General features: G+C 36.2%; 3 protein-coding genes across 5 annotated transcripts; 2 read left to right on the top strand and 1 right to left on the bottom strand.

Annotated features, from left to right (window-relative positions):
* The first annotated feature begins 1,300 nt into the window (after window positions 1–1,300).
* Window positions 1,301–4,929, top strand: LOC122294682 (pheophytinase, chloroplastic-like). Of its 2 annotated transcripts, none has more exons than XM_043103600.1 (6): window positions 1,301–1,531; window positions 2,166–2,937; window positions 3,544–3,770; window positions 3,999–4,190; window positions 4,293–4,449; window positions 4,569–4,929. In XM_043103600.1, the coding sequence occupies exons 2-6, from the start codon at window positions 2,182–2,184 to the stop codon at window positions 4,794–4,796; spliced, it is 1,560 nt and encodes a 519-aa protein (XP_042959534.1). In that variant the 5' UTR covers window positions 1,301–1,531; window positions 2,166–2,181; the 3' UTR covers window positions 4,797–4,929. The 2 variants fall into 2 exon arrangements, with proteins under 2 accessions (XP_042959534.1, XP_042959533.1); XM_043103599.1 differs by having other exon boundaries at window positions 2,136–2,937.
* A 539-nt stretch (window positions 4,930–5,468) lies between these two features.
* LOC122294683 (structure-specific endonuclease subunit slx1) lies at window positions 5,469–8,880 on the top strand. 2 transcript variants are annotated; one of them, XM_043103602.1, is made up of 3 exons: window positions 5,469–6,058; window positions 6,994–7,137; window positions 8,347–8,469. In XM_043103602.1, exons 1-3 carry the CDS (start codon window positions 5,832–5,834, stop codon window positions 8,351–8,353), a joined length of 378 nt encoding a protein of 125 aa, XP_042959536.1. In that variant the 5' UTR covers window positions 5,469–5,831; the 3' UTR covers window positions 8,354–8,469. The 2 variants fall into 2 exon arrangements, with proteins under 2 accessions (XP_042959536.1, XP_042959535.1); XM_043103601.1 differs by having other exon boundaries at window positions 5,474–6,058; window positions 6,994–7,100; window positions 8,347–8,880.
* Window positions 8,881–9,581: 701 nt separating this feature from the next.
* Window positions 9,582–16,515, bottom strand: LOC122294024 (acyl-CoA--sterol O-acyltransferase 1-like). Its single transcript, XM_043102493.1, has 3 exons — window positions 16,086–16,515; window positions 15,605–15,606; window positions 9,582–10,735 (listed from the first exon to the last, which is right to left on the bottom strand). Exons 1-3 carry the CDS (start codon window positions 16,185–16,187, stop codon window positions 9,694–9,696), a joined length of 1,146 nt encoding a protein of 381 aa, XP_042958427.1. The 5' UTR covers window positions 16,188–16,515; the 3' UTR covers window positions 9,582–9,693.
* Between the last annotated feature and the right edge of the window lie 7,872 nt (window positions 16,516–24,387).

Genomic DNA, 24,387 nt, shown 5'->3' with positions numbered 1-24,387 from the left:
TTAAGATATAAAATAAATAATAAAATTTACCTCTTTCCATCAGTTTAAACTTTTGGAACAAGTGATAATTTTATATAATATTAAAGCAGGCTAATCTATGATTGATGATGGACTCCTATGACTTACCTACGATGATGGTACCAGAAATACCGGCCTACACGTTAGGGAGATTATTGAGAAGTTTCACACAATTTAAAAACAAACATATTGGTTTTTAGGAAGTTATCCTATTGCTCCTATTAGAGTTTTCAAAAGAAGAAATGAGTGTTGCTATATCAAACATCTTGGTTGGAATGTAATATGAATATGTGAAGGGAGATGGAGCCGATTGTAGGGAACGCCGACTATAGTGGTAGGCAGAGGAGAATGCGCTCACGTTTGTTGTGTGTGGGAATTGCAAAAGGAAGCCAATGATTTTTGTTTTGTCCAGAAAATACCAAAATAATTTAGGCCAGTTTCAGTTTGTCCGCTTCTAATTTTGAAATCGACGTCTTGTAGCCTCATGACATTTTGCTGGCCACATCCTAGCCGTTAGATATATCTAATTTAATATGAGATTTAAAATCCAAACAGAAATTAAGTTAACACTTATGATATACCTAACAAAAGTTATTTTTCTTCATTTTATGATTTTTTTTATCAATTTTAATATTAATATTTATAAAAATCTTATCAATTTTATGTATCCTTGCCTATTCAAATAAATTAAAATCTTTGTGATGAATAATGGTGAAAAGTATTTGTATATTTTTTATTTGAGAAATGCTATTTGAAAATGCTACAATATTAAAAAATATCTTATAAAAATAAATTTATAAATTGAGATGACTTAATATGATATATTATATATATTTTATAAAAAAAATAATTTTGTAGGATCCTATTACCGATATCGATAAATAATATCGATAGCTGGACCGATGAAGTCAAAATTTCTTTTTTCCTTTTCTTACATATTTTTTAATATATTTTTAAATATATATTTAAAAAATATATTATTTTACTAATAAACACTTCCTTAATTATTAAATATTTTTATTAAAAAAATATAAACATCGGTTAAATTGAGGACAATTCATCGAGCCATCTAGTTTTTTCTAATTTTATAATCTAATATATTACGTTAAATTACTTCAATTTATAAATTTTTATATAATTACAATATTTATATTTTTAAAAACTTTTCACGTCCAATTGTAATGTAATTGAAAACTACAAAACAAGGATGAGAAAAAATAAAGAAAAATACAAAACAAAGGCCAATAATTCAATGTACAAGCACATCACAGCAATCCTGGACTTTACTTTCTCTGGGGGGGATTTTGGTAGTTGACGTTTACGCAAAAACTTATTTTTAGAAATTCCGGATTTTTTTTTTTCCCATGGCTTTAATAGGAAGTTGAAGCTTTCAAGCAACCGAATTTCTCTCTTGTCAGAATCTCCTAAATACTTGGAGGATCCTCCTAAAATACCCTCTCAGATTTTAGAGAGAATCAGACTCTGATGCCATTTCTCTCTCTGAAAATTAAAGGTTAGCAGATATTTTTCCTTCTGGTTCTTGCCGAGGGTCTGTTTGATTTGCTATTTGGAGTTGATAATTGTAATACTAATCCTAAGTCGGTTTCTTTTTTTTCAATATATCAATAAGCTCTTCTGGGTGTGAATAACTGTATGTTTTGAACTGTTTCACAGTTAATATCTGTATGCTTCCTTGTTTTTGTTTGGTTTCCTATGTAGTGAGTGATATTGGGTCTGTTCGATTCGTTGATGGAGCTAGAAAGACCGAAATAGTAATTGCAAAGTTCTCTTCGAGTTGAGTTTTTTTATGGAAAAGGAATGGAATTTGTTTTATTTTCTTTAAGTTAAAAAGACGGAAAGCATTTGCTTGGTGTGATTTAATCTTATAACTATACTTTTCAATAATATCTGTTTATAGCCGTTTATTTCCAATCTCTAAGCTTTGTTTGGTTTTTAAGAAAGAAAAAAGTTGCATGATAAAGGATAGTAAAAGTTGTATAATTTTTTATTTTTATTTATTTTCGGATTTGTACTAGTTGGATCATGTAACCATTTTGGAAACTGATACAACTTTGAACTTACATCATTTGATTTCATCATTCTTCTTCTACAAACAGAAAATCATTTGCTTTGGGTGGCCATTCCAGGCAGAGTTTCTTTGCTATGGAAATTCTCTCGTACAACTTTGCACCACTCTCTCGTGATGTAAATTTAAGACTGGGATTGGTTCTGAAAAGCTCAAATTCACGTCATTCAAAGCTCAACTTCAGAAAATATAAATTTTTGTGCACTAAAATTGATTCCAAATGTGGCTCTTTGAGATTATGCAATTTGGATCGGTCTTTTGTAAAGAAGCTCAGCAACCAGGGCAGCTCTAGTTCACTAAATATTCTTCAAGGCTTTAGAAATGTTGAATTGAAGGTCCTGAGTGGAGGATACGATGGTTATGTGATTGGTGGGGAAGACGATGCTAGAGATATTTCAGAAAAGGGGGAGTCAGGGACTAAGGTTGTAATTCCAAACTTGCCTGATGAATCCGACGGTGAATCTACTGCTCCAATCAGTAGTTGTTTCTGGGAATGGAAGCCTAAATTCAAAGTACATTATGAGAAAGCAGGGTGTGAAAATGTGAATTCCCCAAAGGTGCTCTTTCTTCCTGGTTTTGGTGTTGGTTCTTTTCATTATGAGAAACAACTAAAGGATTTAGGACGTGATTGTAGAGTTTGGGCAATTGATTTTCTTGGGCAAGGCATGTCATTGCCTGTGGAAGATCCTACTCCTAGTTCTAGTGAAGGAGATGATACATCAGAGAGGAAAGATCATGCCTGGGGCTTTGGCGATGAAACCAAACCATGGGCAAGTGATCTTGTTTACTCTATTGATTTATGGCAGGATCAAGTTCAATATTTCATAGAAGAGGTATGCTAATGGCTAAAATTTTCCTCTCTTTTCTTGCTGTCACTTTACTTCTTGATGTTGTACCAAAATGAGCACTACACCGTGTATTTGGTAGTTAAGCTGGTTTGACTTTCATGTTTCTTCCAATCCATATGGCCTAAATAATACATTAAGTTCATGATAGCCTTTAAATAATACTAGATCTTGTTAGTTTAGTTCATCATGGTTAATCCCATTATATATCATCTATGTGATTTCAAACATGTGAGCAAATCAGTAGCTGTCAATCTATCTTAATATCACTGGTTAGTTTAACTTTTATGGTAGTTCAAGTATTTTCTGCATCAGTATATGTTAGATGACAAAGTCTTGTCTTTGTGGACAGCTAGAAACTTTTTTTTTTTTTTTAAATGTTTGTCATATTACCTGTCAATTATCATTCTCGTTACACATAATCTTTTGATAGCAATGCAGGAACCTGGTTAAGAGCAAGATTTTGTTGCTATTTCAGTCAACATCGATTTAGGATCTTGAACATATTATCAATTTGGCCTGCTGGATTTCAGATATAGGATTGCTTCAATTTAGTTTATAACCTAGGAGATTAAATCAATCATTTTTTTTCAGGTTATTGGTGAACCAGTCTATATCGTTGGAAACTCACTAGGAGGATTTGTAGCCCTATACTTTGCAGCATGCTGTCCTCATTTGGTGAAAGGTGTAACATTGGTTAATGCAACCCCTTTTTGGGGATTTCTACCGAACCCCATAAGATCTCCTCAACTAGCAAGACTATTTCCATGGGCCGGAACATTTCCCCTGCCTTCCATTGTGAGAAAGCTCACAGAACTTATGTAAGTTTAAGTAATTGTTTGGATCACCTGGTATCTGTTTTTGGGATATGTTCCTGCATTTCACAATCATCTTGTAAACTAGTGTTGCATCTCAAAATCACATCATCTTATCAAAAATCTTCTCCACTAGTGTGGAGTCTAAGGCTTGAAAAATGAAAATTTTGGAATTTATATGTTCAAACTCTATTCTCTAACAGCATCTTCAAATATTTTTTTGCGAGATTTCAGTTGGCAAAAATTAAGTGATCCTAGGAGTATTGCAGAAGTACTCAAGCAAGTTTATGCAGATCATTCAACAAATGTTGACAAGGTGTTTTCTCGTATAGTTGAGATAACACAGCATCCAGCTGCTGCTGCATCATTTGCCTCAATCATGTTTGCTCCTCAGGGAAAATTATCTTTTAGGGAAGCTTTATTAAGGTGAATATTACAAAGGATCAAGCTGCTACACATTTCTAGTGTCTTCTTTCCTCCTTTTCTTTTGTTCAAACTTATGGATTTCCAGTTCATTTTTATCCGTAGATCTCACATGAACAATGTACCAATCTGCCTCATGTATGGAAAAGAAGACCCCTGGGTGAGACCTTTCTGGGGGCTTCAGGTGAAACGGCAGGTGCCTGAAGTTCCATATTATCAGATCAGCCCAGCTGGTCATTGTCCTCATGATGAAGTTCCCGAGGTATGTATCTTGTTGTATAGAATAGTCACAACTACTAACTGATGGTTGTTTTCTCGTGTTTATTTAACTATTTTTTCCAACCTTGTCAACTTAGACTAGTAACTGTTTGTTATCAACAGGTTGTGAATTATTTATTGCGGGGGTGGATAAAAAATCTAGAAACCCAGGGTTCAGTTTCATTACCTCTGCTTGATGATAGAGAAAATGCCCTGTGCAATATTGACAGGGACTTGGAATTTGTGAGGGATGGATCAAGAAAATCAGTGAGGGTGCGTTTCTTTGGATCTAAATTCTCACTTTGGAACAGGATAATCTCTTTTATCAGATTTCCCTTTGGGAAATCATGATATTGCAGATTTGCCTTTGTCTAATACATAAGGTAAATTTGGAAATGTACCATATTTCTCATATTCTTATGCAAGTATTTATCAACTTCTCACATGTATTCTTTAGAAGCCAAAGCTTACTTTTTATATCCAACTTCTTTGCCCCATAAGCCTAGAGATGGCTGCATTCGTCACAGGCAAAGAAATCTATACGGTAATTTAAATTCATTGTGGTCAAAGAGAGATGTAACTCGCAAGTCCTCTCGGCACCTAAATTTCAGCAACATGAGTGCTCTTTCGTGCCAAAACTCCATTTCTTCATGTTCAGTAAATGTGCACTGCTCTGTGTGCTCGAAATTCAAACCTACATTATCAATGTTCTATTCGTCCCAAATTTCAAACGCAGTGGTTCCTTGCAGTCCAAAAACTGTTTACAATTTTTAATTCAATACATAATAACAATGTGTATGGTATTTAATGGCCAACCCATTTCATGGTTCTCCTTCAAAAGGATAAGATAAGAAAGAAGCTTTTTATGCTCCATGAAAATCATTTGAACTAATACAACAGCAAAACAAGCGGTTTCATGACAGCCTATATTAAAAAAAATAATAATAAAAAAAAAAAAAATCAAAGCGGTTTTCATGGCGGATATTCACGAGATCTTTCCCAGTTTTCATGTTATAGTTAGCATACAAATGGAGAAAAAGTCAGTGCCGCAGTGCATATCCCGACAAACGGTAGTTAATTCGTTAGTTTTGAGTTTCAGTTCACGTTTATTTTTAGCTCATATGTTGTAACTTTTTGTTTTAAAATATTTGTTGGAATTTATCATCCAATGTTGTGCAGTTAATTTTAGAAACGTCTTGTTAAAAAAAAAAAACATAGACCGACGTCTGAGGCAGCGGCTGTACATCCTCTTTCTCGTTGAGGTTCACACTTGCAAGAAAAAGAAGAAATCATTTTGAGGTAGAAAAATACGATACCAGACTTTAACTTCTAATAGGGAAAATCCGAAGATTGACAAACTTTCCAAAGCTAGAAGTACTGCCCGAGATGGTGAGGCTGCTGTCTAGGACATTCCGATCTCTTAAACACCCATTCCCTGATCCTAACCGATCAAAATCATCGTCATCAACATCACAATCAAGCTCATCATCATCGCCAACACCAAGAGTATCTCTAGATAGATTGAGCTCAAGATCATGGTGCGTATACCTCATTCTCTCCACCAACGCCCCCATCAAAACCTACGTTGGGGTCACCACTGATTTCAATCGTCGGTACGTTCCATTCGTTTTTGGCAAAGATTTGTTCTTTTGAAAGGGTTTTGGTGAATTGTTGAGAATTCTCATCTGGGCAAATCTTAATTGGTTTATTTTACTGCACAAAAGGGGGTAATTTGGTCGAAGATATATCAAATGTTATCAAATTTTATAATTTGATTATGTGTCTATGGCTATGGCTGTCTAATTACTCCGCTGATAATGGGTTCCACCGTGTATGTTGAATTGAATTAAAAAAAGCAATCTTTAAATGTCTCATTTTGTTATTTTGGTTGTATCTCATTAGATACTGTGCATGCATATGCTCTCTGTAATTGATGCCTGAATCTTTTAAAATCTTGAAGTCGTTTACAGTTTGTGTTAGCATGTTGATTTGGGTTAACAAATAGTCATATACCCTTATCTGAGTTTGGCTGAAAACATTGTTGGTATTATGCTAAAATTCAGATTTTTTTTCCCTTTAATGCTTATTAGTACTTTTGGAAACCTTAAAAGATTTTTAAGGTGGTTCTAACCAGAAAAAGTACTGGGCCCTGCACCATTTGAAGCTCACTTTTCTGAGGAGCTCCTTGTGCCTCCCTCCTAGTGGGAATGGCCATACGGTCTACTTGTTACCTCTACTTTTCTTTGTATTCAGGTTTCTTTTGTGCAAGTGTTGGCGTTTGACAGCTTGTTAGCAATTATGGCTTTGTATACTGTATGCCTCAGACATGCATAAGCAGTGTGGCATTTTCTATTAATATTTATTATAGGGGAAAAACAAAAGAGAAGTGAATTTTTTTTTTTTTTTTTGTTGGGTGGGGGGATTATAAGAGAGGAATTAGTCACGGGTGTTCTGCTTCCAAAGGTGTTAGCTGGTTCAGAGCCTAGTGTCATTCATATCAGATAAATCACATTAATATTCACTTTAACAAATGGAACTTTTCCTGTAGTCTCAAACAACATAATGGTGAACTTAGAGGTGGTGCAAAAGCATCTCGGGCAGGAAGGCCATGGATATGTGCATGCATTATCCAGGGTTATAAGGATCAAAGCGAAGGTATCTCACTTTGCAGAAAGCAAGTAGCTAACAGTCTGTGAGTTTATGCTGTCTCATAAGTGTAGAATTTGAAAAGAATCTTGTGAATTCTGATATTCTTGGTTCTAGTGTTTTTTTGTTTTGTTCAGGTTTTACTTCTCATTTGCCTCAGTTTCTTGGGATTTCTATTATCATCAGATCAAATTCCATACATTTTTATATATAATAAAAAAATCAACCTATTTTTGGTTCGCTGCATATTCATTCATTTATTGCTATTGTTTTTAATTGCATTACAAAGGTACTTGGATGGTAGTTGTTGCGATTGAGAAAAGGAAAAAAGGAAAAAAGGAAGAAGAAAGCCCATTATGGTGGCTAAATGCAATATGGCTACTTCGACATAGTGCAACCAGTTTGTTAATTGCAGATACTTTGTAGCCACTACAGATTGTGACCTTCCCTGACATATATCATCTGCTCTTTTGTCTTAACTTCTGGATTGAATTGTTATGACAATTGATGTGGAAATACCTGAATTGAGAATAGGAAGTTGGTGAATGGGATCCCACTTTGCCCAGGAGGGATAAGTTCTTAACCTTTGTAATAATTCCAAGGGACTCCAATTGTAACATTGACTAATTATTCTGGACTATAAGCCCAGATTTGGCTCGAGTTTTCCTTGGATAGTTACAGATGGTGTTTTCAAATTTACTAAACTATGTTGCAAGTAATGTGCTTAATGACAGTAAACTCTTTCCCGTGAAATCAGATATCTAGCTAGACTATTTCTTCTTTACATCAGTGATACATTTGGGAGTAGCTAAATTCCCACTTCTTATTTGCATACTACATACACTTGATGAAAATGTTGTCAACAAGCATGACGATTTGATTTGGCATACTGCTGATGACTAACCTGCTCTGGTTTATCAGACAGTATTGTTTCCATATTCTTTACTGAATGTAATAACAGTTAAGGCCTATTATAAACTTATATTGGCTGAATATCCCCAGTTAGTTGGATATCTGTGTCTTTTTCTTTTTGAACATGCTCGTGCAGTATAAGTGTTGTTCAACCAGTCCATCATCCTCTTTGTGTGTTACAATTGTAACCGTATGCATAACCCAGTTTTAGTGGATTGGAAATGTTACTATCTCATGATCATGTTCTACTTTAGATTTTGTTTTACTCAGTTGACCAATGATCTACTGTTGTGTTCGGGGGTGTTTGTGACAGTGCTTTTTGTTTTCTTAATCACATTTGTAGCTTGTGAGTTTGAATCAAAATGGAAAAGATTTTCAAGGAAATTGCCACGCAGAAGGGAAAACAAAGAAATTCCAAAGCATTTGGATGAGACCTCACTTCACTTGTTGCAGCATAGGCAAGCAGCTCTGAATAGAGTTAAAGGTTTGTTTGATTGCCGTCACCTAGAAATTGACTGGCAATTGAATCCTTACTGATTGGTAAAAGACATTCTTTTTCATCTGGTTTTTGTAGTTTAATAATCTAAATCAATTTAACCAAGTCAAATATAATTGTATAATTTGGAAAGATCATACATCAACATGATTGACAAACGGTACATGTATGCAGAAACCAGACAGACTGATCAATGGTCTACTCTAATATGTTCCCACCTGTCATGTTAATAAACAGATGTGTGATTGAAATATTTTATGGGCTCCTGTGCATCTCAGATTTCTGTATGACATGTTTTAGTGGCTAATTTTCGTGGTTATGTCATATTGACTGTGTTTTTGTTTCCATATTAATCAAAGTGTCAATCATTAAACGCAAGTTGATCTCCTTTCTTAAGAGGCAATCTACTTTCTTAATCTTTTTTTATTTTCTTGAAAAGTAAGGATTTTAGTGTAGAATAACGCAAGCAAGCAAACATAGACGAAACCAAAAGATAAGTACTCGTGTGTCGTGTAATGATAGAAGAGTAATGTTAGATACAGTCATAAAGTGTACAAGTCATGCATATTCCCATTTAAAAAAAAAAAAAGAAGTAGAGCCCATAATTAAAAATAGATTTTTTTTATGTGGGTTTTAAATTTGTCTACTTTTTCCAAGAAAGCAAACGGAACTTGTCCACCTTAAGTACATCAAGTATTCTCAACATATTTTATTACTATTCATTATTTTATTATTATTTTTTATTTATTTTTTACTACTATTTATTACCTTTTACTATTATTCACAATACTTCTCAACACTTCTTACTATTCAAATCTAAGACTACATTCTACAAACCATTTTTCAGTCATGGAAATGGTTGATCTTCTGAACTATTATTCAACATAAGACTTGCAGAGCAAACCAAGTGTTATCCATCACAACCAAAAGGTTTTACGTGCTTTGATTTTCGTGTTTTTGAGTAGAATGCACGTATATTGGTACTTAAACTAGACTTAAGACGGCATTCTGGTTGAGATGCCATGGAATAAAAAGATTCGCCCGTGACAGACTTTCTTGATAAAAAAGATAAGTCAACTTGATGATCTTAACGAACTTCTAGGCAAGACCTAGCTGCTTGATATTAAAGAGGCCTTATCACAAGATTATTTAGGATGATGCTAAAGATCAATTGCAGAGAGTTTCAGCTTCAATTTATCTTAAAAAAACTTGAAGGATTCTACGAGTGACATTCTTCCAAAATTCACCCAAGGCAGCGTACTCTTGAAATGCCCTCTCGTCAGCCTTGAACCGGAGGAACTGCGGAAAGAACAGCCAAAAACTGGTGACTATAACAAACCCGACGGTCAAGGACCCTGAGATCAGCCAAGGCAACCGCCACCTGCTGGAGAAAAATTTCTTCAAGACAATCTCAACCATTAAACAACCACCATGGAGGATGAAGAACCAAGTGACCTCCCAAGTTGGCCTCAAGCGCCCCATGCAGTAGAACACGAGCTCATGCATGAGCCCTGACACCAAGAATGTGGTTAAGATGGCTGGGAGTGGGGCCCACTTGCGTCTGATGACACTTGTAGCAGCATGGCGGGTGGGGTTGTATACGGTCATTCGTAGGATGTTGGTGACCATGAGGTTCCACCTCCTGCCCCAGAAGTCTTGTAGTGAGGTCGTGAAGTAAGGCTCATTGAACTGTGGCTCCAATTCCACTCCTAACAAGGCTTGAGCCAGGGCTGTCGCCTCAGCTAGGATGATTTCAAGGAGGAAATAAATATGAAAGCAGTAGAGAAGCAATATGACCTTTGGATGGATATGCTCACTATAGCCATACACGCGTATCATAATGGCCAAAAGGATGCCGATTACTGCATGCTTTATGGGGAATACATGGCTATCTTCAGACTTGTTGGAAATGGGGTTTTCTTTGTTGTGGTCATTAGGATTTGACATTATTGGTGGAGAAGAGTCTGTTTGATTTGGGGTATCACTGGGTATCTGTATGAATGGTTTTGGAGGTGTTTTTTGTTGGATCTTGATGGGAAAACAACCAACAGACACAAAGCGCCCCAGAGAGATTGATGGGTCAGAACACAGAGGACCTTGACCAAAAGCAAAGAGTAAGAGCTTGAAATTGGCAAGCCATGAAATGAAAAATGCAGATATGGATCCAAGATGTATCGAATGGATATAGAGAGGAAGAAAGAGAAAGACGCATAAGATTGGGAGTATACAAAGCAGTCTTATAAGTGTCAATACTATACAGTCCATCTTTTATTTATTGTAATACTACACAGTAGGCTAGTCAAAGCTACTAAATAGAGGGAGGCTACATACGGCGTTGTGGTCTATACATACGGCACTGTGGTCTAAACATCAGGCGTAATTGTAGGGGCTCTTCCCGCTCAAATTAGACAGGGTAAAAATGTTCTATATAAGGAGAATAAATCCTCAGAAAGAGGCATTGAATCCATTTGACATGGTATCAGAGCTTTCTTAATTTTTTTTCCGATCTATTTCTTGTGTTTCAGTCTTTCTCTACAGACACTTTCTTCTCGGTTGGATTCTTCTCAGCATTTCTCTACAAAAAGTGGTCTGTTCTTTTTATTTTCTTTTCTTGGTTTCTCGGCTCCTCTGTTCTCGGTTTCTCGGCACATCTATGAATTGGTAGCTGTCGGTGCTACCTCCCCTTGATGGTGCTGGTCTCTTGCTGGCTTGGGTGTTCTTGGCACAGTGGTGTTCTTCTCGGCTTCTTGGTGTAAAATCTGGTCTGGCCCTTCTGTTTAATTTTCGGTCAAGTGTCCATCTTTCTGGTTTTGATTTTCTCGGTTTCTCGGCACTTTCTTCTGGTCTAGTAACATTTTAGCTTCTATTTTTTTCAGACTTTCAGTTTCGGTCAAGTGTAACATTTCAGCTTCTTTTTTTTCTCAGAACTTTCTCGGCAATTTCCGCTTGGTCACCTCGGTCCTTCTGTTTTTCAGTCAGCAATTGTTTTCTTGGTCCACTGTTTTCTGGTTTCTCGGTCAGTTCTTGGAATTATTAGTTACTGCAAGTGGAATTATTTAAAGTTAAAGTTTGCCGTGGGTTTGCCGTGGGCTATGTGGGCTATTAATTATAGTTAAAGTTTCTTGGTCAATTGTTTTCTTGGTCAATTATTTTCGGCAAGTGGAATTATTTTTTTGTGGGTTTGTCGTGGTCTATCTGTGGGCTATTAATTATAGTTAAAAGCGGTTGACTATAATTTTTTTTTTTTTACAACAGTCCATCTTTTATTTGTAATTTTTTTTTAGCATGGACACCGCACCTGTGTGTACCAAATTTACGGATAATAATTATTCTACGTGGGCATTTCAATTTGAACTTTTTCTTAAGGGAAAAGATCTTTGGAGTCATATTGATGGCACTGATTGTGCACCCAATCCTGATAAATCCAAGGATTGGGCTATGCTTGATGCTCGAATTATGTCTTGGCTTCTTGGCTCAGTTGAGTCACATGTTGTCACCAACTTACGATCTCATCGCACTGCTCAATTCATGTGGACTTACTTAAAGAAAGTATATCATCAAGATAATGTTGCTCGTCGTTTTCAGTTAGAGCATACGATTGCCATGTTTTCACATGACAATCGTTCCATCCAAGATTATTATTCGGCATTCCTGACTCTTTGGACCGAATATTCTGATTTAGTTACTGCAGATGTTCCTGTTGCCTCTCTTTCCACTATTCAAAGTCTTCACGAGACTCGTCGTCGTGATCAGTTTCTTATGAAACTCCGCCCCGAGTATGAATCTGTTCGCTCTTCTCTACTAAATCGCTCTCATGTTCCTTCTCTTGATGTTTGTTTTGGTGAGTTACTTCGTAAAGAACAAAGGCTTAGTACTCAAGCCTCTCTGGAACAATCTCATGGTAGTTCAGGGTTCCCTCCGATGGCTTATGCTGCTCAACGACGAGGACCAACTGTACATTCTAGCACCTTACAGTGTTTCTGCTGTAAGGAATATGGGCATATTGCTACTAATTGTCCTAAGAAATACTGTTCTTATTGCAAGAAGAAGGGTCACATTATCAAAGAATGTCGTATACGCCCCCAAAATCGTCAGGTTCAAGCATTTCATACTTCTATAGCACATGGCTCTTCCTCCGGTGCTTCCTCTAATCTTGCACCTCCTGCAACAAATTATTGCACACCAAAAATGGTGCAACAGATGCTAATTTCGGCATTATCTGCAATGGGGTTTCAAGGTAACAATTCAACTAAACTTTGGTATGTAGACTCAGGTGCTTCTAATCACATGACAAATACTCCTACCGTTCTGTGTCATGTTCGGCCCTATACTGGTCAATCTGCCATTCAGACTGCCAATGGTAGTTCTTTGCCAATAGCTGTTGTCGGAGATGCCTCTTCTCAATTTACTGATGTGTTTCTTGCTCCTCAACTTTCCACAAATCTTATTTCTGTTGGTCAATTAGTTGATAACAATTGTGCTGTTCATTTTTCTGGTGATGGTTGTGTTGTGCAGGACCAGGTAACGGGGGAGCCGATCGCGAAGGGACCTAAAGTGGGGCGTTTGTTTCCACTATGTTTACCCGTTCCAGTACTTTCTTCAGTTTCATCTATTAAGTCTTTTACTTGTCATAATATTCCTGATCTAAGAATGATATGGCATCGTCGTTTAGGTCATCCCAATACTCAGATTTTATCTCATGTATTGCACTCAAGTTTTCTTGATAATGAAGAACGTTCTTCTTTATCTCTTCAATGTGATTCTTGTAAACTTGGTAAAAGTAAAATTCTTCCATTTCCTTTGCATGCTAGTAGAGCTTCTCACTGTTTTGATCTTATCCATAGTGATGTTTGGGGACCTTCCCCGGTTAGTTCACATGAAAATTTTAAATATTATGTGACTTTCATTGATGATTATAGCAGATTCACTTGGGTTTATTTTCTTCGCTCTAAATCTGAAGTTTTTCATACTTTCACTGAGTTTTTCGCGTATATTGGCAATCAATTCTCTACGACTATTAAGACATTACGCACAGATTCTGGTGGTGAATATTTGTCTACTGAGTTTCAGGCATTCTTGGCTTCTAAAGGTATTATTCATCAACGTTCATGTCATGCTACTCCTCAACAGAATGGAGTAGCCGAACGCAAAATTTGTCATCTTCTTGATGTGGTACGTACTCTCTTATTAGAATCCTCTGTTCCATCCATGTTCTGGATCGAGGCTCTGAAAACTGCTACTCACTTGATTAATCGTTTACCTTCCTAAGTCTTACACATGGAGTCTCCCTATTTCCGCTTGTTTGCTAAACAACCTAGTTATGATAATCTCCGTATCTTTGGTTGTGTATGTTTTGTCCATTTACCTCCTCATGAGCGACATAAATTATCTGCTCAATCAGTTAGATGTGCGTTCTTGGGACATAATGTGTATCAAAAAGGATTTGTTTGCTATGATCCTACTTTACATCGTACACGCATTTCTAGAAATGTTATTTTCTTTGAAAATCAACATTTCTTTCCTGTGTCCTCTATATCCTCTCCTTCTACTGTGGTCCTTCCTCCTTTTGAACAGCAGTTCTCAGATCTTTATCTAGTCAACTCTCGTTTTAAACCAGGTATTGTGTATACGAGACGCTCCCGCCCACAGTCTCTTCCGGTGGCTCAACCGATATCTGATCCTATCATGCTCCAGGACCAGTCAGTTGCAGCACCTTCAGAGCACTTGGTACGTCGCTCTTCTCGAGTGTCAGTACCTCCGGATAGGTATGGGTGGTTTGCTTCTGCTCTTACTGCTGCATTATCCAATTTTGATATTCCCACATGCTACTCACATGCTGTCAAGCATGATCGTTGGCGAAAAGCTATGCAGGAAGAAATTGCCACTTTAGAGGCCAATCACACCTGGGACATTGAGCCATGTCCTCCCACCATTGTTCCTCTAGGTTGCAAGTGGGTTTATTCAGTCAAAGTCCAATCTGATGGAAGTTTGGATCGTTACAAAGCTCGACTTGTTGCACTTGGGAATAATCAAGAATATGGTGTCAATTATGAAGAGACCTTTGCTCCTGTGGCTAAGATGACTACTGTTCGTACGATTCTAGCTCTTGCTGCTTCTAGTGATTGGCCACTACATTAGATGGATGTTAAGAATGCTTTCCTTCACGGGGATCTTAAAGAGTGTATTTATATGAAGTCACCCCCGGGATTGTTCACGTCTCCGACTTCACATGTGTGTAAGCTTCGTCGCTCCCTTTATGGTCTCAAACAAGCTCCGAGGGCCTGGTTTGATAAATTCCGCACAACTTTATTACAATTTTCATTCAAGCATAGCAAGTATGATACTTCATTATTTCTTCGAAAATCAGACATGAGTATTGTCGTTCTTTTAGTTTATGTTGATGATATTGTGATCACTGGTTCCGATTCTGTTTTACTTGGTCAACTCAAAACTCATCTCTTAGAGTCCTTTCATATGAAAGATCTTGGATCTCTCACATATTTTCTTGGTCTTGAGGTGCATCGTAGTCCCTCTGGTATTTCACTCAATCAACATAAGTATGCTAGTGACTTGGTGGCTACAGCTGGCCTACAGGAGGCTACTTCTGTTGATACACCTATGGAATTAAATGTCAAGCTTCGCAAAGAGGAGGGTGACTTACTTGTTGATCCCAGTTTATATCGAAAGTTGGTTGGTAGCCTTGTTTATCTCACCATTACTAGACCAGACATTTCTTTTGTTGTACAGCAAGTTAGTCAATTTCTTCAGACTCCTCGTCATCTTCATTTGGCTGCTGTTCGTAGGATCATACGCTATGTTCAGGGCACTTCTGCCCGTGGTTTATTCTTCCCAGCTAGCAACTCTACTCGTCTTGCTGCTTATAGCGATGCTGATTGGGCTGGTTGTGCGGATACACGTCGCTCCATCACTGGTTGGTGTGTGTTCTTAGGTAATGCATTGATCTCTTGGAAGAGTAAGAAGCAACACAGAGTTTCTAAGTCATCTACGGAATCTGAATACCGGGCGATGTCCTTAGCTTGTTCTGAAATTATTTGGCTTCGAGGTATGCTTGCTAAACTAGATTTTTCAGAGACTGATCCCACACCTCTACATGCCGATAATACGAGTGCTATTCAGATCACAGCCAATCCTATCTATCATGAGCGCACGAAGCATATTGAAGTCGATTGTCACTCTATCCGTGAAGCATTTGAAGCTCGTGTTATCACTCTTCCACATATTTCTACTGAACTACAAATTGCTGATATCTTCACCAAGGCTCTCACTCGTCATCGACATTGCTTCCTAAGTAGCAAATTGATGCTTGTTGATCTACGGGCATCAATTTGAGGGGGGCTGTCAATACTATACAGTCCATCTTTTATTTATTGTAATACTACACAGTAGGCTAGTCAAAGCTGCTAAATAGAGGGAGGCTACATACGGCGCTGTGGTCTCTACATACGGCGCTGTGGTCTAAACATCAGGCGTAATTGTAGGGGCTCTTCCCGCTCAAATTAGACAGGGTAAAAATGTTCTATATAAGGAGAATAAATCCTCAGAAAGAGGCATTGAATCCATTTGACAATAAGACCTTTGGAGACTATATGACTAATTGCATAGCAATAAGAAAGACATACGAAGACTGAGATCCAAACCTCTATGAACTTGTTAATCTCCCCCTCCATATATTATCTTCTTTTCGATCCTGATCCTCCTGAATTTGTGCTTGCTCTTGATCCTTGCAATGTTGGAGGCAAAGAACAACTAAATAATGGGGATAATCCAAGACCAAGAGGTGGGTGAAGAGAAGTTCAATGCACAGACATGAAGAAGACGACAGGAAAGAGAATATTTTTAGTAGCAGATTGACCATTTTGCATTGCATTGCATTGCACAAGTACTTTGATTAATGCATTAAAAATGAAATGTTGAAGTTGGAATTATGGAGATGAGTGGGCATCAACAGTTGACCAGATCCAGTGGCATGCAGATCTCCTAAATGGGTGGTGACAATATTAGCTAGTAAATATCTAAATAGCTAATAGGTTGGCATGTTGTTAATTTCAACTGGATATGGTGATTGCCAACTTATAATAATTAATTAAATGATAATTTGGGTGTGGGCTCATCAATCACGATGATTTACATCATTATTATTATTATATATATATATATATGTAGATAATATTACATGTCAATTCCTGCGCATTTCACACTTCTTGAACATGTTGTCAACTGTGAAAAATCAGCCCTTTGAGGCCAAACCGTGATTCGTGGCAAATATTTTAAAAGATTTGGCCTAAGTTTTGACTTTCAACAAAAATCTACTTGTACTTATATTTTAGATTTTCTAAATAGGAAAAGAAAAACATCATCTTCACACACCATGCACTATACTTATTTTTATTTTTTTCTCTTACCATATGTGTGGTCTATAGATGATGGGTAGAAGAATTCAATTAGTTTAAGGAAAAAAAAAATAGAAAAATTAAAAATATATATAAAAAATAAAAATAAGAGTTGTGTGTGATGTATATGGATGATGAGTAGCAAAACTCATACATATATATGCATCCATAATAAGTTATTTCATTCTCAAACTAGTGTGGAGACTATAGAGCACATCATCCACATCATTTAAATAGTAAGATTTGGTTTGTGAAACTCAAATTCAAATACTTATCTTTCAAATTAAACTATGTCATGTAACAAGTAAACGCTTTAGTAGGTGTGCTCTCCACATCGGCTTGATGATAGAATTTTTCATACACAATTGGATCAATCTGACAAAGTCAAAAGCCCTAATTGTCAAGAAAATTGCTAGATGTCACCAAACCGTGGGGTAATTGTGTCCCACGTGGCATTAAATTAAACGGCACCATCTTATTTTTTTTCTCAAAACGGTCCATTCCAACATTCCTTCATCTTCATCTCAGCGTCTTCAGTCTTCCCATTTCCAACTTTCAAACAAAAATGCTCTCCAAGCAGAGAGGTTATTTCGTCTTCCCCAAGCACAGAGTTAACATCCAAATTCAAGACTGCAAATTAAGAGTTAAAAGTGGTGGGTTTCTATGTTTTTCAGACCCAGGGTAGATTTTGGGTAAATCAAGACAAATTATAAGCTGAGAAAAAGGAAGAAAGATCCAAAAGCCAATTGCTTTCTTGCAGGAGCTATGAAAGGGCATGTGTTATATGCTGTTATAAGCAGCAATAGGAAGAAGAATTAAGAGAAGGAAGTCTGGAAGCAAGGAAGCAACGACTGTGAAGAACTAGAGCAATTAAGGCACGTGATAGCACATGATTCATTAAGTAGATAGAATTACAATTGTAGCCTTAAAGTGATAACTAAATGTACAAGAATGCCCTCCCCTCAATAACAGAATTAACATCCTGTTGTGTATAAAAAGGAGTCGAGCTCCTGATGTAATACATTGAGAAAGCAAATAGAATGCATTTTTGGAGGAACTGATCCCTCGAAGATCAGATATTCAGTCAATATTCTTGAGTAGTTGTAACAATTGGTATCATAGCAGGTTCAATTTTCTGGAAATTTTTTTTTTTCAAATGGCAGAAGGAACTCGTTATAAAGAATTGGAGAATGTGGTGGTTGGTTTGCGACAGAGCCAAGATCAGCAAGGGAAGAGTCTTGAAGATCACCAAGGTGCATTAGAATCCTTGAATTCGAAGTTGGATATGCTGCTGGAGGCTGTGAATGCTAATGGGGGCAGGTTGGGTCATCAGAATTCAGGGGGCAGACCAGATGGAGCAAATCCAGAACAAAGAGGTATGCAGTTTCGTGCTATTAAGATAGACTTTCCAAAGTTTGATGGGGATAATCCTATTGGGTGGGTTTATAAAGCAAATCATTATTTGGCTTTGTATCCTATGCCGGATGGACAAAAGATTTGGATGGCATCTTTGTATATGGAAGGAATTGCTTTAATTTGGTTTCAAGGTGCTGAAGAAACTGGTCTTTTGTTTCTTGGAATGCTTTTGTTGATGCCTTACAATTGAGATTTGGGAATTCATCATATGATGATCCTATGGAAGCTTTGAAACGTTTAAAACAAACTTCTACACTTACTGTATACAAAACTCAGTTTGAAGAAATCTCTAATAGGTTGACAAGATTGTCTGAAGATTATAAACTAAGCTTGTTTTTAAGTGGATTAAGGGATGAAATAAGATTACCTGTGAGGATGCTGCATCCTCAGTCTCTTAACTCAGCTTTTGGTCTTGCTAAGATGCAAGAAGAGTACATCCACAGTATTCGTGGTAACTTTAGAGGGGGGAATTATCAAAACTCCTTTGCACCATTTTTTGTCGAAGGAAATGGATTTACTAATAATTTTACAAGGAAAGAAAATACTCTTGTAGAAAAGAATAACAATTTCAAACCCTCTTTGCTAATACAAAAAGTTACCCCAACCGAAATGAAGGAAAGAAGAGATAAAGGGTTGTGTTATTTCTGTGATGAGAAATGGAACCCCAGTCATAAATGTGAGAGGAAAAAGGCTAAGTTCTTTGTCATGGAAGGGATGGAGTTATTTCGAGATGATGACAAGCAAGATTGTGAGATGGTAGGAAATCAGGATGTGGATAAGATTCTGATTCCACAAGGTGAAGTTCCTGAGATATCTCTTAATGCTATAGCAGGGTATTTGAGTCCAAGAACTACGAGAATTCATGGTAAAGTTCAGGACTGTCCTGTTGTAATTCTTGTAGACACAGGTAGCACACACAATTTTCTGGATCCCATGATTGCTGGAAAAGTGGGGTTAGGAATTAATATTGCTGAGCAGGTGGAAGTACGTGTAGCTAATAGAGAGAAGATGAGAAGTGAAGGGTTGATAGAACAGATGCAGTTTCAAATGCAAGGCAATCAGTTTAACACTGATTTTTTCTTATTGCCTCTTGGTGGTTGTGATGTTGTAGTAGGAATGCAGTGGTTGAGAACCTTGGGTCCTGTATTATGGGACTTTAATGGTTTAACTATGTCTTTCTAGCACAACAACAAGACAGTGACAATTAGATGCATGAATGCTACTAAACCTGAATTGGTTAAGGATATTCAGATTTGTCAATTGACTACAATTGAAAGAAAAGGAATGTTGTTACAGTTAGTTCAGCTACAACAGCCTGTTAGCAAAGAACCGATAGACAGTGAAGTTGAGGAGGTCTTAAAAAAGTTTGCTGTAGTTTTTGATGAACCGAAGGGCTTACCTCCAAAAAGAAGCCATGATCACAAGATTTATCTTAAAGAGGGTACAATGCCTATTTCTGTTAGGCCATATAGGTATCCCTTTGTACAAAAGGCTGAGATTGAAAAGAAAGTTAAGGAATTGCTTGAAGCTAGAGTTATAAGATGCAGTCAGTCTCCTTTTTCATCTCCTGTGATTCTTGTGAGGAAAGCTGATAAATCTTGGCGTATGTGTATAGACTACAGGGCTTTGAATAGAGAAACTATTAAAGACAAGTTTCCTATTCCTGTGGTAGATGAACTTCTCGATGAATTATGTGGGGCTACAGTTTTTTCCAAGCTAGACCTCAGATCTGGCTATCATCAGATTCGGGTGAAGGAGTCAGATATTGAGAAGACAGCTTTTCGCACACATCAAGGCCATTATGAGTTTTTGGTTATGCCTTTTGGCTTAACCAATGCTCCTGCTACCTTCCAGTCATTGATGAATGAAGTGTTTCAACCATTTTTAAGAAAATTTGTTATAGTTTTCTTTGATGACATTTTAATATACAGTAAGAATAAGGAAGATCATGTGCAGCATTTAACCTTAGTGTTAGAAGTATTAGCAAAGCATACATTGTTAATTTGCTAAGAGAAGTAAATGCAGGTTTGCCTCTAAGCAAATAGATTATCTTGGACATTTGGTGTCTGCTGAGGGACTGCAGGCTGATCCATCCAAGATAAAGGCCATGGTGGAATGGCCTTTGCCCAAATCCATCAAGTCCTTAAGGGGATTTCTTGACTTAACTGGCTATTACAGGAAATTTGTAAGACATTATGGATTAATTGCTGGGCCTCTCACTGATTTGCTTAAAAAAGATTCATTTCATTGGAGTAATGCAGCTGCACAAGCTTTTGAAGCATTGAAGGAGGCTATTTCTCAACCACCTGTTTTAGCTTTACCTGATTTTACTAAGCCATTTTTAATTGAATGTGATGCATCAGGTCGAGGAGTAGGAGCTGTGTTAATGCAGAATAACAGGCCCTTGGCTTTCCTTAGCCAAACTTTGAAAGGAAAAGCATTGGATCTTTCTGCATATGAGAAAGAATTCTTGGCATTAGTAGTGGCTGTTAAGAAGTGGAGGCCTTACCTTGTGGGCTCTCAGTTTGTCATCAAAACTGACCAACAAAGCCTAAAGTTTTTACTGGAACAGAAGATAGGTACACCTTCACAACAAAAGTGGATTAGTAAGCTCATTGGTTATAACTTCAGAATTGAGTATAAAAAAGGCATGGAGAATGTGGCTGCAGATGCTCTTTCCAGGAGAGATGATTCACTAGGCAAAGAAGTATTGTTATCTGCCATAACTGTTTTGGATCCAATGTGGTTGCAGCAGTTGAAGTGTAACAACCCGCTAGAAATTCAATTGTGAAATTTCTATTAACTTTAAGAACCTCGTGAAAACCCAATACGTTTTCACGAATCCATTAATCATATAGGTTTTTGTCTAACTACATGTTAGTGTTATTATTTACTATGGTATCATAAGTGTCTTTTTGATTATTGGAGATAGTTAGAAGTGTCAAAATGTATTATGGTTTGTGCCATTAGACTCGGAGGGTTATTTAAAGTCTTATGGTGCAATAACTTTTTTTTCATATTTTCGGACAAAACGTCTGTTCAAAACTGTAGATATTATTGGATAAAAAGAAATATCTTGAGATAATTTTCATGAATATTATTGGGTAAAAATATTTTGAGTTGATTTTTATAGATATTATTAGATAAAAATATCTTAAGTTGATTTTTTTGTAGATACTATTGGATAGAATATTATGAGATAATCTTTTATAGATATTTTGGGTAGGAGAAAACTACACTCAACTCTCAACTCCAGCCACATCTCTTCCATATCTCATCCATAAGTATCTCCAGCCACCTCTCCCCACGAAATTATCTTCATTTACACTTTCCATTGAAAGAATATCAAACACTCTCTCTCGGACAGCTTTTAGGAGGTCTTTTACACACTCATTTCGAAGCTTTTGTAAGTATTTTATCATAAAGTATCCTTCATATAAGTTGTTCCTTTTTTAGTCTAGTTTACATGGATATCTTATTTGCCCCATTTGAAGATCATTTGGTCAGTCAAATATTGTGTAAACTATAAAAAGGTCATTCTGAGAGATAAACTAGAGAATATGTTATAGTTTGGAGTTTTTGACCAAGCTAATGGATAGATATTGGTCCGAAATTTTTATGGAGTATTTTTAACATGTGTATATGATTATTGGTTGAGGATTTTTGCATGATTAAAGGTTTTGATGAAAGATTTTCTTAGATTTAGAAACTTAGAAACTGGAAGAGGAAAAACAGTTTCTGTTTTGAGAAAATTTAACTTTTTGGTGGTCTAAACCTATTCCAATGACTTTGATAATTTTATTGGAGGATCCTAAGCATCTTATATACATGTTATACTATTATTTTGAAGATATTTGATGTTAGTCTCAAAGATATGAAATTTTATGCAAAGAGATATTCAGATAAGCCAAAGTGTGGATATTCTTGGCTAAATTTATGTTTTGATTAATTTCTAACCATGTGATCTTGAATTAGAAGCTTATATATATTTTAGGACATCTTTTTAAACCATGTGATGGTTTGGTTTGAAGATCATATATTTATAAGTCATAGATCAAGAGATTTATCAAAACTAGTTGAGGAAAAAGTTTCTGTTTTTGGACTAAGTGTAAAACCAAAAACTCCAAATGTTATTTTGTGATTTTGGTGACTTTAGTTTGATGATTTAAAGCATGGTTGATGTTAGGATGATATTATGAATATGTTAGAAGTAAGATTTGATTTTTGAAATTCTTGGAGATGTTTTGATTTAAGGTCAAAACTTGTGATTCAAGTGCTTGGATCTTTTTACAAAAAATTTTGGTGTTAATTATTAGCTTTTTCTAAATGGATGTTTTAAGTATGGTTTTGAACTTAGGATTGGAAGATGTTTGTTGCAAAATTTTGGTTTAAGCATGAGTTTTGAAGTTGGAAGGAATTGCAACAAAAATCAAGGGAAATGGCCTATGGATGTTTCGGCCATAGTGTGTTCTTCATAGTTGTGTTTTGTTTTTAATTTTTATGAGTTGATATTTAAGTTTAGGACAAAATTTACATGAGGAATGTAAATTTTGGAAACTTTTGGAGTTAATATGCAAAATCCTTAAGTTATGGGTAAAACGGTCATTTTCCCACATGTAGAAAGTAAAATGAAAATTTTACTCTTTAAGTTAGTATTTTTCATATTTTAAATTATTAGTGATTTAGTTCTAACTTTTAGAATCACTAATTACAGTTCCTCGTGGTCGCACTTGAAGTTTTATAAGAAACGCGGATATCGAGGTAAGTTAGCTTTTAACTTACTAGCAGTCTACTGTGTATGTGTGCTAAGTAAAGGAACTACAGTGTATGTATGTGTATTATAATATATGTCATGCCATGTCAAGTCATCACATAATTATTTGTTATACAGAATTTATTCTGTCATCAGTTTTTATCTGTTACATAATATATTCTGTCATGTATTGCTGTACATTACAAGTACATCATGCTAAGTATGCCATCTATTACATGTATTTCAAGTCATGTAATATTCACTGTTGCAAGTATGTCATGTTAAATATGTTGTCTATTATATGTTATGCCATGTTACGAAATATTTCTATCTCAAGTTGGTCATGTATTTCAAGTTATGTTCAAGTTACGTTATGTTACGTCAAGGCTTCAGTCCTTTCGTATTCCAGTCACATTTCATCTTGATTACTTATGTATAGGGTCACAGCGATTGTGATGCATACACTACGTGAGACACAGCAATTGTGACACGTAGAATACATGGGACCACAACAACTGTGGAGTGTGTATTTAAGCAGTTAAAGAATAAGTTTCCGTAGAATACATGGGGCCACAACAATTGTGGAGTATGTATTTACACGTAGAATATATGGGGCCACAACAACTGTGGAGTATGTATTTTTCATGTTAAGTCAAGTTTGTGTAGAATACATGGGGCCACAACAACTGTGGAGTATGTATTTACACGTAAAATACATGGGGCCACAACAACTGTGGAGTATGTATTTTTCATGTTAAGTCAAGTTTATATAGAATACATAGGGCCACAACAACTGTGGAGTATGTATTTTTCATGATAAGTCAAGTTTCTGAACAAGTTCATGATAAGTCAAGTTTCATATCACGTTCATGTTAAGTCAAGTTTCAGAACAAGTTCATGATAAGTTAAGTTTCATATCATGTTCATGTTAATTCAAGTTTCAGAGCAAGTTCATACTAAGTCAAGTTTCAAATCAAGTTCATGTCAAGTCAAGTTCAGTTCATGTGTCAATTTAAGTTATGTCAATTATGCTATATTGTACGCCAAGTTATGCTTTAATTACTTATGAATTTGATTATGCATTTATACTTTTAATGTCATACATGCATCATTAGCTTGTGTGGAATTTTTTTATTAACTTACTGAGATTTGTAATCAAATCTCACTTTGGTAGTCCCAACTACCATTCCCCTCGAATGGTAGATCTTGTTACAGGACCTGAAGGAGAATCAGGAGCTAATCAACTAGACATAGTTGACTAAACGACGGTGCGACGTCAATGTTAATATAGTAGTTAACGTAAATTAC

The sequence above is a fragment of the Carya illinoinensis genome, chromosome 14 (genome assembly GCF_018687715.1).
Source record: "Carya illinoinensis cultivar Pawnee chromosome 14, C.illinoinensisPawnee_v1, whole genome shotgun sequence".
In the NCBI taxonomy this organism is placed as follows: domain Eukaryota; kingdom Viridiplantae; phylum Streptophyta; class Magnoliopsida; order Fagales; family Juglandaceae; genus Carya; species Carya illinoinensis.
This window is presented reverse-complemented; position numbering and strand designations above follow the sequence as displayed.